The 13,731-nt window shown below is 47.2% G+C and overlaps 2 protein-coding genes across 2 annotated transcripts in view; both read right to left on the reverse strand.

The window, feature by feature from the left end:
* Window positions 1-13,731, reverse strand: part of Polr1A (RNA polymerase I subunit RpI1) — a 329,206-nt gene that overhangs the window by 53,382 nt on the left and 262,093 nt on the right. Inside the window, exon 25 of the mRNA XM_050167857.3 lies at window positions 2,840-3,063. Coding sequence (XP_050023814.2) covers window positions 2,840-3,063 — 224 coding nt within the window. The remainder of the gene's footprint in view (window positions 1-2,839; window positions 3,064-13,731) is intronic.
* LOC140214189 (uncharacterized) lies at window positions 10,139-13,653 on the reverse strand. The gene is made up of 2 exons (XM_072285552.1): window positions 13,300-13,653; window positions 10,139-13,040 (listed from the first exon to the last, which is right to left on the reverse strand). Exon 2 carries the CDS (start codon window positions 11,963-11,965, stop codon window positions 10,691-10,693), a length of 1,275 nt encoding a protein of 424 aa, XP_072141653.1. The 5' UTR covers window positions 11,966-13,040; window positions 13,300-13,653; the 3' UTR covers window positions 10,139-10,690.

Here is a 13,731-nt window from a genome sequence, read left to right on the forward strand (position 1 = left end):
GCGTCATACGGAACAGGAGCATCTTCGCTAAGCAGCGAAACATGGTGCAGACCACGAATTTATGTATATAATGTATATACACAATTACGAAGTCTGTTAGAAAAGTATCCGACCTTTGGCCGAAGAAAAAAAACTGGCATAATTGGAGTGTTGGAAACCTAATCACCCTCAAATTAGTATCCTTGGGACTCCACACACTTCTCCCAGCGGTGCTGCCATTGCTGGAAACATGCCGAGAAGGCCTCTTTTGGAATAGAGTTTAGCTCAGCTGTCGTAGCCATAATGTCCTCCCTTGTCTGAAATCGCGCTCCTTTCAATGGCCTCTTGATTTTGGGAAACAGCCAGAAGTTGCAGGGGGCCAATCAGGAGAGTAAGGAGCCTGTTGAACTGCAGGAGTCTGGTCTTTCGCCAAAAAAGGTCTGAATCAAGTGCGAGGAAGGTGCAGAAGCATTGTCGTGATGGATGCGCCAATTTCCTGTTGACCACAACTCCGGTCTCTTGCGCCGCACAGCATCGCGTAAGTGACGGACGACATCCCTGTAGCACTCTTTGGTGATTGTTTGACCCTGTGGTGCGTACTCGTGGTGTGCCACACCACGGAAGTCAAAGAAAGCAGTCAGCATCACTTTGACGTTGCTGCGCACTTGGTGGGTCTTCTGTGGTCTTGGTGACGTGAAATGCTTCCACTGTGGCGACTGGGATTTGGTTTCCGGGTCGTACCACCCAAGACTCGTCACCAGTGATTATGGTGTTCATGAAGTCGGGGTCACTGTTTGTGGAATCCAGCTTGTCCTATGAGGCTTCAATACGAAGTTGCTTTTGCTCCACCATGAGCAGCTTCGGCATGAATTTCGCCGCAACTCTCTTTGTGGCCAAATCTTCGGTTATAACAGAATGTGCAGAATAAGTGCTGATGCCCACCTCTTCCGCAATTTCTCAGATAGTCACACGACAGTCCCGCATCACCACAGTGTTCACTTCGGCAATGACATGGTCATTTCGGCATGTTGATGGCCGACCGGAGCGTGGCTCGCTCTCCACCGATGTGTGGCCGTCTTTAAACCGGTTGTACCACCCCTTAATCTGTGTGCTGCTCATAGCATCATCACCAAAAGCCGTATGAATCTCCAGAATAGTTTCCACTTGGCTGTCGCCCAGTTTCTGGCAAAATTTGATGCAGTAGCACTGCTCCAGTCGCTCCGCCATTTCCTTTGCAATAAAAAACCGATGAGGGTACTGCGCACTGCCTCACTGAAACGCTGCGTCCCAGCGACTGAAATTCTCGCATGCGCATGAAGGTTCAAGGTCAGCTGACACAAGCACGTTTCTTCATATCCATCAGGTGCTCGCAAAAAAAAATTAGGTCGGATACTTTTCTAACAGACCTTGTGTTTTCATTTAATTACGTACAGCCCGCATAATTTCATTAAAACTTAACACTTAACAACTCTCATAAAGAGACTGGCGGTCCCATGCCACCATCTTCCTAATAGGTGGGTGTCCCTTCAAGCATCTAAAACTCCCATAGTTGCGAAGCACCAGGCCAGAAGAGCACTTGTGCTTATTTTACCGGTAGATACTCGGTGGCAGCGCACGTCTGCCTTTTGGTGGCACCGGATTTTGGTGGCACCAGGGTTTTGGTGGCACCGGATTCAAACCCAGCCCCTCCCACATACGATGTGGAAGCACTACCATTTCACCACTGCTGCAGTTAAATAAAAGGAGTCTGGCGGTCCCAAGCCGCCATCTTCCCATAAGGTGATTGTCCTTTCAAGCATCTGGAACTTGAGAAGGGTAGATATTCTACCTCGTTGGTACGACATACTGCAAGTGAATTGCAAAAAACAAGGAGAGATAGCAAGTGTGTTGTACCCTCTGTCTGTCCCCAATTTTCACGCTTCACTTGCAGTTTGCAATCTGGAACTCCCGTAGTTGCCGAGCAGCCAGGAGAAAGCTTGTATACCCATTTTACTGGTACAGACATGACAGCAACACTCGTCTGCCTCCCACAGTGGCGACGCAAGCAAGGGGCACTCAGAGACCTTTGCCAATCTCTATGAGGCCCCCTTTTGACATGAGAACCCTATAATTAAGAGCCAAGTCATAGTACATCTCTACCCATTCGAAAAAAAAAGAATGGTGGGTTTTTGGTGGCAGCAGAATTCAAACCCAGTACTACCGGCATATGAGGCAGACACTCTACGATTTCACCTTCGCTGTGGCTCAACTAACCAGCCCAACAATACATTTTGGCATTCCTCACCTTTTTTGACATTTCGATACCATTTTGGCATCCCACCATCTCTATACCGTATTTACTCGAAACCAACGCACACCTTTTCTCTGAGAAAATGAGTCCAAAAATCACCTGCATGTTAAAACTAAATCGAAAACGCATTTGCGGAATTCACAACAGCCTACCCTCAAAGTCATAAGACACCGCATCATCTCCATTACCAGATGGCAACAGAGTGCATTTTCCTGAAGGTTGCCATGGGTTCATATTGCGCTTGACTACGATTTGGAGCATTATTCTCGGTTAATCACTTTCGCTAGAGTTCAAGCAATTCATCACTGGATGCATTTGTGTGTACAGCCGTAAGCGTTTCAGCACTGCGCCAAGCGTGCTAACTGCGCACAGTGACAGGAACAATATCAGCCGCATACTTCGATAAGGCCAATGCAGTCTCACGAAAATGATAGTAGTATCTCTCAAAGTGGTCGCTGCAACCAACGAAAATCAAGTGCGCATTAGGATTGCCATCGGGTTCCTCAAAGAATGCCTCAAGGCAGTGCGTACATGACATTTTCAAAGAGCTGTTATGCACTGAACACCCACCAGATTCAACAGCGACGCGTTCCTCTTCCTCGGCTTCCTCGTATTCCCGCTCCTGGGCATGGCGTGCTGCAGCCTGGTGGGCAACCGTGTCACCGTCCCCTTCGCCCTCATCCGAGCTCTCGCCTCCTTCGTCAGCTTCCGGACGTGGTGGTGCCATGCTGGCATCCTCTGCTGAAGCAGCTTCTTCCCCACGACGTTCTCGAGCTTTTGTCGTGCGTGTCATCCTGGTAGCAGTAGTAGTATTTTAGTTGTCTTTTCTAGATACAGTCAATCCCACATATCACAACGGTTTTAACAATATATCAGACATAACAATAGCCAATGCACCGTCAACTTTTGTATGCGTTCTATGGTAGAACAGGGTGTCTACCAATACACATTCCCAAATTCCCCAAGTTTTACAGGTTTTCCCTGATTGCCTTTGCAAAATTCCCTGTGTGACACAGAACTTTTTTTACGTCGAGACAGGCTGACATTATGTCGCCCGACACTGTCACTCTCTAGTAAGCATGCTAAAAAAATGACTTAATCCAGTTTGAATAGTAGGCAGTATAATTTTTTAATTTTTTTAACCTGAATTAAGGGGTTAGTAAAATGCACAGCGAATAAAATATATTCGAAAAAATGGTAAACTCATTGCAAATTGAATGGAACATATTTAAATACGAATAAAAATGAGATGCACACATAAACAAATGTTTTCGAATATCTACTTCAGTTGCAAATTATGATCGACTGTCGATACATATGTATGAAACATAGGTGGTGCTTGAGACTCCACTGAAAGCAAATCAAGGTGATAGAACGACTCTTTGAGCATTTTATGATGAGTCATTATAGTTACAGAGTAACTAAATATTTGGATATTGTAAAGTAAGTCATGCTACGTTTCTTCATGGAAATGATTAAATCCCCCGCTCGAATTACATGCACAAGTTTTTCGTCAGCTTCAAGCATTTCTGAAAGAAAAAAAAAAATATTTTTCAAGGTTGCTACCAACACGCCCCACATTAAGCGTCACATAAAACATGGTAGAGTGACGCCAAAGTGATACTCTGTAACGATACATATCACTCAGAAGCAAAATGGAAGTAATTTAGGTTATCAGAATCTTCAATTTGCCGTAATCCTAATGTTCATGCTCTATTCCCTTGCTATCACTGCATAGAAATGGCAAAAACAGGTCGCGTCTACAAATGCGGGCGCCATGACTGAAGGTGATATGAGCTACTTTTATCAATTTATAGCAAGCTCATTGGTGTGAGGCCCGAACTTTGTCATAAATGAGATTCTCAACAGCTGGTGTGTCAACCTCAACTCTCCTGACATACTCTCAGCCGAAGCACAATGCCTCAGTGTTACATTTTGCTACTTTAAAGAGCTTATCTCGGCTTGGATGAGGGACACTTGCATTCCGGCATCAGCAACAGGCTTCCTTTCCCGTTCACTTCTCACTGCTTAGGTCCTTTCTGTTCTCGTCCTCCTTCCACCGCGCGTTCGCCCCACGGACCATTTGAAGCATTCTCTTCGTCAGCTGTAAAGTCAATGTACGATTTTTCGGACTCCCTAAGGGCCACGAAAACGTCCGTAAAATTGGGCAGTCCGAAAAAATGAATGCATGTCTTTTACTGCCCTTAAAGGCTGAAATCGCCACAGGCACATCTGAAAAGGCCTACCAGCACGCTTATTAGGCATATCGGTGCTTGTACTGTGACAGGAGATGGCGGATGGGCACGTGTATAATTAAGGAATAGATACTGTGTCCCTTGACAATTTCCCCTTCCCACGCTTATGCTTCACCGCGTAACAATTCAGTATTGAGGCAAAGCTGACTTTTGGGAACCGGCATTATGCAACGCGCTGTACTTTCCGAGTTTCGAAGCCAATCGCGAGGACCACAAAGACGGAGTCGGTGCCATTGCTTACAGCAGCGAATTCTTTCAATGAAAAACACGGCGCCGAACGGCAAGAAGCTTAATAATTAATGTTGAAGCAGCTAGGCCTAGCGTTTACCACGGCGGCAAGGTAATCAGAACGGTGACAGTGGTGGCTTTGATTAATGCCGTTTTGAACCTGCGGTCCCGAAATTTCAGACGTTCTTAGACATTGACTCTATGGGGTACATGATGGCGTCGCGGAGCCGTAAGGCGTCCGGAAAGTCGGCCATCGACTGCACACTGGCAACTCCTCCAGCCGACGACATGGCGTCAAAAGGCAATTCGTTATGATCCCTCTCTGTTACGCAAGCCAGAATTACTGTGACTTTCGTTCCCTTTCAATAAAATTACAGCTAATTTTCCCTGATAGAAGCACAAATTCCCTGAGTTTTCCCTGAGTATTTCCAGACTTTTAATATCCCTGAGAATTGCCGGTTTGTCCGGCTGGTAGACACCCTGTAAAATAAACCTCTTACTACAACGGTGGCATACCATGTTTTCAGTTATAACAATTGCATCAGGCTACTGGGTGCGTCTGCCGAAAGGAAAATGAATGCTTTGCTACATCTGCCTTTGTGCCGCGCGCCCTGCATGGCACATGTAGCATTGCATCATGTTACAGTAGTTTTGACTAATTCTTCCTGTCAAACTAAAATGTTTCAATGTCTGTCCTCTCAGCTTTTTTTTTTTTTGCACAACAAGGTTATAACCATGCGATTTTCTTGGCATTTGAATATTGTTATAAGGTGGTTCAACTATATTTACATTGTAGAGTAGTACAGAGAAAGATGAAAGATGTTCCACAGTACATTACTGAAATGGGACATCTTGTTATTACACATGTGAAACATGTGAACATTAACCCCTTACTTCCCAATTTCTTTAGTGGAAAAGTGAACAAAATTCACTACTTTGTTTTATAGGGGCAAATTACTTCATATTATTTCCAGGTTCTATAAAGATATTACACATGCAGTTAATCCCTCTGTCTCACCGAAATTAATAATTAAATCTGTTTGGAAAGAGAGACTTTCCCTCAGCACACGTTTAGGTTTTGAGCATAGTTATCTGTATAGATGAGGATAATGAAAGGAACTCGAAGCATTTGGGAACGTGTTCAAGTGTGAAACCTCAAATGCACGATGTAAACTGAGTAATGAGCAAGGCTCGTCTCTGGCACAGAAGCTGTGGCCTGGACGAGCAGAGCTCGCCTTTGGCAATGGTGGTACAAAACAACCAACACAAGCACAGTTTGGGCTCAGCAGTTAATAACTCTTTAGTTACAGTTCCTTTAGAAATTGATCAATTTCACCGAAAGTTTTTCTACACCCTGATAAACATTTCTGTTAGAATCCTTCCACTAGCGATTTCATGCATCATCTGAAATGATGACTGAACTTTAACTATTTGTCAAATATGACAATTTTGGGCAGTTCAGGTAGTCTGGAAAAATACAGCTTTGACTGGAGGTATCACTGAAGCTAGCATCCAGTGCTTGCAGCACTTTCTCAATAAAACGACACAAAATTTGCACTTTGGTCAACTCGACAACATAATTTTTAAACGACAGCAACAGCAAAGACACAGAAGCTTCTGTCGGGTTGTCTAATTTTCCAATCTGACATCTTAGGCTGCTTTAACAATATCTCAAACTGCGGTAGATGCTTATGAGTGCATGTTATTTTGATAATTGTGTTTGGCTAATAGGAAATGAAACTTTACTTTGCCCACCACGAGTCACTTTCACCCATCAGAGTTTTCACAGCGTATATATAAATTATTACAAGCAATCCTTCCCGTTGTGTAGGGTCCTCACTCCCACAAGACCATGCAGTTGATTCCAGACTGACCTTCCACCGAAGCTGGACTAGCTGTCAAAACTCTTGCATTTTGAACATCGCCTGTGCAAGTGGCGCTATTCATTAGTGTACAATCCTGTGCTACACTCAGTATTACTGCCCAGCATTGTACAGGAACTCAGCAAAGCATGTGGAGGCTGCTGCACCAGCTGAACACATATTGGACCACCTTGCTCGCACAGGAAGGCTGATCGAATGCAATAATCAAGCATGAGGGAGCTCCTGCATGCTCCCTGACTTGACAACGAAGCCTTTGCAAGCCTAGAGAACGCAGTAAAAAACAAACCAGGCAATTGCAGCATCTACTGAAAACAAATGCTCCCTATACAACAGGAACTTGCCAGTTTTCACATTTGCTAACCTTCTGCTTTCCCGCATAGCACATGCTTTATTATGGCTAGTATTGACACCAACAAAGCTTCATAACCCTTTTCACGATCTCACTTACAAAAGTTGGGAACTAGAAGCCAGGTGCATATTTCAGATTTATTTTTCACTCTCAGTAGTTATATTTAAAAAAAGCAAATTCTTACTCATTTTTGTTCCTTGAGGTGCTTCATGGAAGTTTCACATAAGAATTTTCAATAACTGTCTGCGCAATTACTACTGTTTCACATCCATTCAAAACACCAGTGATCAGGCTAGAATACTATGTGTTGGAGTATACGTTGCGACTACTACATCTTGAAATAAAGCATTAAAACTTAACCCTTTGAGGGTCGAATTATTTTGAAAAAAACTTTCCCAGGTGGTCAAATTACTTTATTGCGGATCTTGAATGTACAAAATGTATAAAGTCGGGAATAAATAGTAAAAAAATAATTAGGAACAGTATTTTGGTGTCGGCATCACTCAGAACTGCCAAATGTTCAATAGTATTTCCGAGCGTGGTACTCCTTGAAACACGGGTCTACGCACAGCACCTTGAAACACGGGTCTACACACAGACACACCTAAAATGCGTGTCTGTTCTCTTGGAGCGAGGAGTTGTGTTGGCGCACACGACATCTCTGCGTGTGGCTGCCTTGGGCAGAGGTCTGAGGCACCCTCTCGCGTAAGCGCGTTGCCGCAGAGAGCGAGAATACCTCGTGAGCAGTGGTGATAAACAAGCTAAGAGCAGCCACAATCAAGATAGAAATCAACTTCCACCGCCCTGCAAGAGAGTGCCGACAAAAAAAAAATTCGTTTCGCACGCCTCCGTTGCGATCACGCGGCGAAACCAAAACCGCCAAAGGGGCGTTGCCGCAGTCTGAGCGACGCGCTGAAGCTAGCAATCAGTTCTGTTTATCTCCCCAAAAGGTAGCAGCAATTTCAAACGCATCTTGTAAGTGCTAAGAGGTGGCAGCACCTCCCGGTGAGAATGCATCGTCATTATGGTGGGAAATTTCAAACGGAGGGTCGGAACCGTACCCGTACGGCAAAGACATTGTGGGACAGAAAACCGCCGCCGTACATGTACGGCTAAAACCTTCAAAGGGTTAATAGCACCGAAAATGAACACATTTCTAGTGGTAACAAAAGAGCTAATGGGTCAAGAAGGATAAATATCATCAGCATCAAAATAAGCAAAAGAATCAGTGAAGTGATAAGAAAAACAATTCCTGATAATTCAAAAGCTCATATTTTGAAATGATGGATATGGTATTTACTCGACTAACACACTCTAGATTGTAATATGATCCTGTTTGCCGCAACCTAAAGAAAGAAAAGTCCTTTACAGTACCGCCCAGCTAAATCTTTCATACAGGTATACAACTTTCCCTCATTTGGAAAAACAAAGATTTACTCGCAATACACTAAAGCTGCAAAAAATTTAAAAAGTCACCGTTTCGCCTAAAAGGCAAAGCATCGATTGCAATAGCAAATTAGTAGAGAGCTATACGAAAAGTAAGGATAGTAGTAAAGTAAGGATAGTAGTTTTGTTGGCCGTATAGACCTTTAAACATTCACTTACTAACTAAATTAACAAGCATGGTGTCACGAGTGTACAAGTAAACATGAACATGTCTCATGCAATGACCGCGGAAGCTCTTTATCAAAATGCTGGAGTGGGGAAGTGCGGTAGCAGGAGCGAGTGAATTGACCTTTGTGCGGCCTCTCGCTTCAACGCAAACGAAACGACGAGAACACAGTACCGTACGCCTAGATACGTAGAACCCACCGTGGTTGCTCAGTGGCTATGGTGTTGGGCTGCTGAGCACGAGGTCACAGGATCGAATCTCGGCCACGGCAACCGCATTTCAATGGAGGCAAAATGCAAAAACACCCGTGTACTTCAATTTGGGTGCACGTTAAAGAACCCCAGGTGGTCGAAATTTCCGGAGTCCTCCACTACGGTGTGCCTCATAATCAGAAAGTGGTTTTGGCACGTAAAACCCCATAATTTAATATAATTAGATACATAGACTGTCTCCATCGCAGATCGCTTTCAAGCTAGGGACCGCACAGCCGCGCCGTACGGAGCAGCCGCCGGAGTAGAAAGCTTCTCCTGTTTGCGCCAGCCCTGCACGCAAGTTTTGGGAACTCCGAACGCTCGTGATGCGGCCCCATTTCCGTCCACCTCCGCATACGTGATCACTTTTCTTTTAATTGCGGCATCGTGATTAACTTGACATGTCGTTGCAGTCGGCACTTCCATGCTGATAGAGCAAATTTGGAAAACAGGAAGGCTGGGAAAATGGACAGTGCACTAACCTAAGCACACATACTACAGAACATGGAGGAAGCTATGGCAGCTAGGCTCAAAGTGCGTGTGAGGCGGCCATATTGAAATGCCGATAGAGATACGGCAATGCAGATTTTGGGTCGTACTCGATTCTAGCACGCACGCAATTTTTCGACCTGTCTTATCTGAAAAAAAGTGTGCATTAGATTCAAGTAAATAAGGTAAATCGAACTGCTCTGTTGGTCCTGACAAAGCCCTATGTATATTTCAATAAGAAAAAAATTACCACGAATTCAAACTAAAAAAAAAATTATGCAGATCCCAAACACTGTGGGAATAGATGTAAGCGAAGCTTTCTGTGCTGTTTGCTTTGATCGACGATAATTAGCGGTGATGTTGACGGCGAATGTTTACTTTCTTCAACGTTTTGCCCAACACAAGAATGGTGAGTTGATGTTATATGTTACCTTGTATGCACCACTGCTGTTTATCTGCGTCGTACACAAAACGCAAAGGGAGATGTATTTGCTCGAGGCGTTGTGCGCCATATTTTATAACCTCTGAGAGGGTTGAGCATTGTCATTGCCTCACATGGCGCATCACATCGTCGATTTCAACAAAGCTTTCGCACCGATCCTGCCATTTTGTGCGTCAACCTGATCGCCGTCTCAGCTTGCCAGTCTCGAGTGGCACCGGTCCTGTCGTTTGTGTTCTTCTTCTTGAGTCCTGGTCTTCTGCGCTGTTGTGTCGGCAGCGGCAGGCAAGCGGGGGGCCCCGACGGGCGAACGCGCGGCTAGCGCCGGCGCAGTGAAGGAGACACGGAGCTAACTGCTCCCGATGAAAACCGGAACGAAGACTCCGCCGACCCGCGGCTGTTTATTACTTATAAAGGCTTCACCTGCTAGATGGCACCTCCCGATTGGTCCAAGCTTGTCACATGACAGAAGGGGGGTGCGCCATCTAGCTAAGCTATTACAAAACATACATGTGCGATGACACAGAGATCTGACAGGGGGCGACACTATACTACATCATCCCCCCCTGGAAACAAAGCGAGCATACAGTGAAACGCGCACACAAGACGCGCACTTAAGTCCAAAGGCAATTTCAGTTCGTTCCCCCCCACGTGCACCAGATGCACACAAGGCACGCACTTAAGTCCACAACAATTTCAGTCCGTCCCTGCCCAAGTTCACATACACGTGCACCAGTCTTGGGCACCAAAACACAGGCAGTCACTCAAACAAAGTCTGACAAGGAACACTGCACAAAACTCACTGCACCGCAACAAGGAGCACCTTTTATACCTGTGTTAATGAAACATGTGGACTGTCTGCTAAATGTCACAACGAGGCCCTTAGCCGTGGCATTTCGAAGACGGAAATACGCTCTACACTACAAAAACAAAATCATCGAGCCACGGAGGCCGTTTTCTGTCACGATAAGGACGCGTGCATACCTCAGAAGAACTTTGGGGGTTGCGACGCGTATCGGTCGACTTTAAAGACCCAGTCGTCCCACTATTATTTACCTCCCCCTGGTTGGACAATTGAATGTGGTTATCGCTCAAAGCTGGAGAGGGTTGCCCAGGAGGCTCCTCTCGAAGTCCCAACAAGTCCTGGGAGGCTGCTGATTCCTCCACGGAATCAGAGACGACTGCTGACTGTGCAGACTCTGAAGTGATACAGCCAGACGAACTACTTAACTGATGCCTATGAAAGGACGATGTCACTACAGACGAGTCATCGGAATGACTATCCAGGTTTGAATACGAGTACAAAAAATCTTTATCCGTTGTGGACAATGTACTATGTTTTGAATTATCTACTACTGTGGTTAACTTAGACGCATTCCACGTCTTCCCATCACTGAGTACAAAAGAGGATGGTCCTACCTGGGCCTTAACTGTACGAGGTTTACTATACTTAAAAATTCCTTTCCTGTTAAATCTTATTCTGACGGTGTCTCCCACCTTGATACGAGTTGCCTGAGCACCTCTACGTTTGTCTACGTACGGTTTAGTCTGCGACTGTTTCTGCAAGACCCTTTCTTGAACTTGAGACACAAGACTGTCCTGTTCACGCAGATCTACACAGAGCCGCATGGTTCCATCCCTCTTGCGCACCACCACGAGTGGAGACACCCACTCAGTAGCCTCGACGCGCTCGATGACGTCGCAGTCCTCGAGACGTCGCCATTCATGTGTGACCTGGTCACGGAGAGCCAGGGGTAGTCGGCGCAACTTTGAAGATACTGGTTTCGCATCTTGCTGCCGATGAATTCGGTGCACAAAGTTGTTGACGAGGCCCAACTCGTCACTGGAAAGGTGATCAAAACCCGGAGGCACACCTGTGGGGCTCTGTACTGAAGGAAGCGATGGTAGACGGCATGTCAGCGACGTACCGTCGATCTGTATGCCCAAGCGTTGGATGGCATCTAAACCCAGCAGTGATGTTCCTGTAGTCGTTACGTGGAACATGACGGAGCATGACTTTTGGAAAAACTGGACAGTGGCTTGAAACAGGCCTTGAATGTCGATGCATTGCTTGGAGAAATTTTTCAAGTCCACTGTTTGTGACAGTCTGTGCTGTCGACCAAAGTGCTTTCCAAAATCTTCAACAGTCATCATTGAGACAGACGCTCCCGTATCCACCGGCAGTCGCATGGAGACGCCGTTCACTACGACCGGAACTTCCAAATCTTTTTTAGTTTCGAAAGCGCTTACCGTCAAGACAGACGCGGACGGCTGCCCTGCGGAAGTTGAAGACAGCGTCTCTGCGGAAGAGACGTGTTGAACAGTACGGGTTTTTCGGCATACCGATGCAAAATGGCCCAACGTGTGGCAGGCGTTGCACCGCCGGTTCCTTGCTGGACAATTCCTGTACGTTGCAATATGCTTCGCGCTGCCACACCGGTCGCATGCACCACGGTTCCCGGAGGAGCCATGTGCGAAATGTCCATCGTCTCGGCGGCCTCTCGGAAGAAGGCCGTGGTCTCGGCGGCCTCTCGGAAGAAGGCCGTGGTCTCGGCGGCTTCCCGGAAGAAGTCGGCCCTCTTGGCGGCTTCCCGGAAGAAGTCGGCCCTCTTGGCGGCTTCCCGGACTACGTCGGCCATCTTGGCGGCTCCCCGGAAGAAGTCGGCCATCTTGACCTGTCGACGGAACGCCAAGCTGGGATGCTTCAATTCTTCGAACATTTTCAGAGCCGAACGCGCGGTTCGCTCGATGCAAGGCTTCTAACGAGCGTCCAATTTCTTCTGCCTTGTCCAAGGACAGGGTTTCGCCATGAGCCAGCAACTTTTCGCGAACGCTGACGTTCGCTACGCCATGTATTATCTGGTCTCGGACGCGCTCGTTGTAGGCTGTGCCGAAGTTGCACTGTACCGCCTTCTCCTTCAATGCGGTCACGAATACCAGGAATCCCTCTCCCTCGAACTGCTTTCGACTGGTGAATTCGTGCCTTTCCGCCAGGACATTTGTTGACTCGGCGAACAGCCGGTCAAGCCGCTGCAAGAGTCTCGGAAACTCTGACGCTGGCGGGACCGCATCACTTGACGTTGACGCTGCGCCGGTCGACTGCCTTGCTGCTTCGCTTGAAGCTGACGCTGGTTAACTGCCTTGCTGCTTCCTGCTCCTCGTCTGCAAAGTACTTCCGTTGTCCCTCACGCCCGAGAGCGCTGACGAGCGCGGACGCTCGTCGCGCGTCAGTCCAGTCGCCACCGCCGGCCGCTTCGAGGTGGGCCTGAAAAATTTTTTTCCATCGATGCCATGGAATTAACGGTGGCCCGGGCAATTCAAGAAAGACTGGAAGGTTCGCCGTAAAAGAAGCCATGCCCGGTAGCGTGCAGGAGACAGTGCAGGAGGCAAGCCGGAGCTCGCCGCAGGAATGGGGCAAGGACGAACGAAGGGGCGAGTAGGCCTAGGCTCGGAAGCCTCGCGACGCCGAGTGCGTCGGCGGCGTTTGCCTGCCGTGCGGACACGGGAAGGGTCGCTTCACTTACGAAGCTCGTTGGTGTCCCGGGGCTTCGGTCGGAACCGCTGCGGGAATCCCATCTTCGTCGCCAAAAGATGTTGTGTCGGCAGCGGCAGGCAAGCGGGGGGCCCCGACGGGCGAACGCGCGGCTAGCGCCGGCGCAGTGAAGGAGACACGGAGCTAACTGCTCCCGATGAAAACCGGAACGAAGACTCCGCCGACCCGCGGCTGTTTATTACTTATAAAGGCTTCACCTGCTAGATGGCACCTCCCGATTGGTCCAAGCTTGTCACATGACAGAAGGGGGGTGCGCCATCTAGCTAAGCTATTACAAAACATACATGTGCGATGACACAGAGATCTGACAGGGGGCGACACTATACTACATGCGCCTTGCCTTTACTACTTCAAGCATGAACCAACTCGCCCAAGCAAGAGTTTTACTTGAGCATATTTCTTC

Source organism: Dermacentor andersoni, chromosome 11 (genome assembly GCF_023375885.2).
Source record: "Dermacentor andersoni chromosome 11, qqDerAnde1_hic_scaffold, whole genome shotgun sequence".
Classification (NCBI taxonomy): domain Eukaryota; kingdom Metazoa; phylum Arthropoda; class Arachnida; order Ixodida; family Ixodidae; genus Dermacentor; species Dermacentor andersoni.

Coding starts and splice junctions, on each gene's coding strand:
- LOC140214189 (XM_072285552.1), bottom strand. CDS start 11,965: ATGCGACTGCCGGTGGATACGGGAGCGTCTGTCTCAATGATGACTGTT.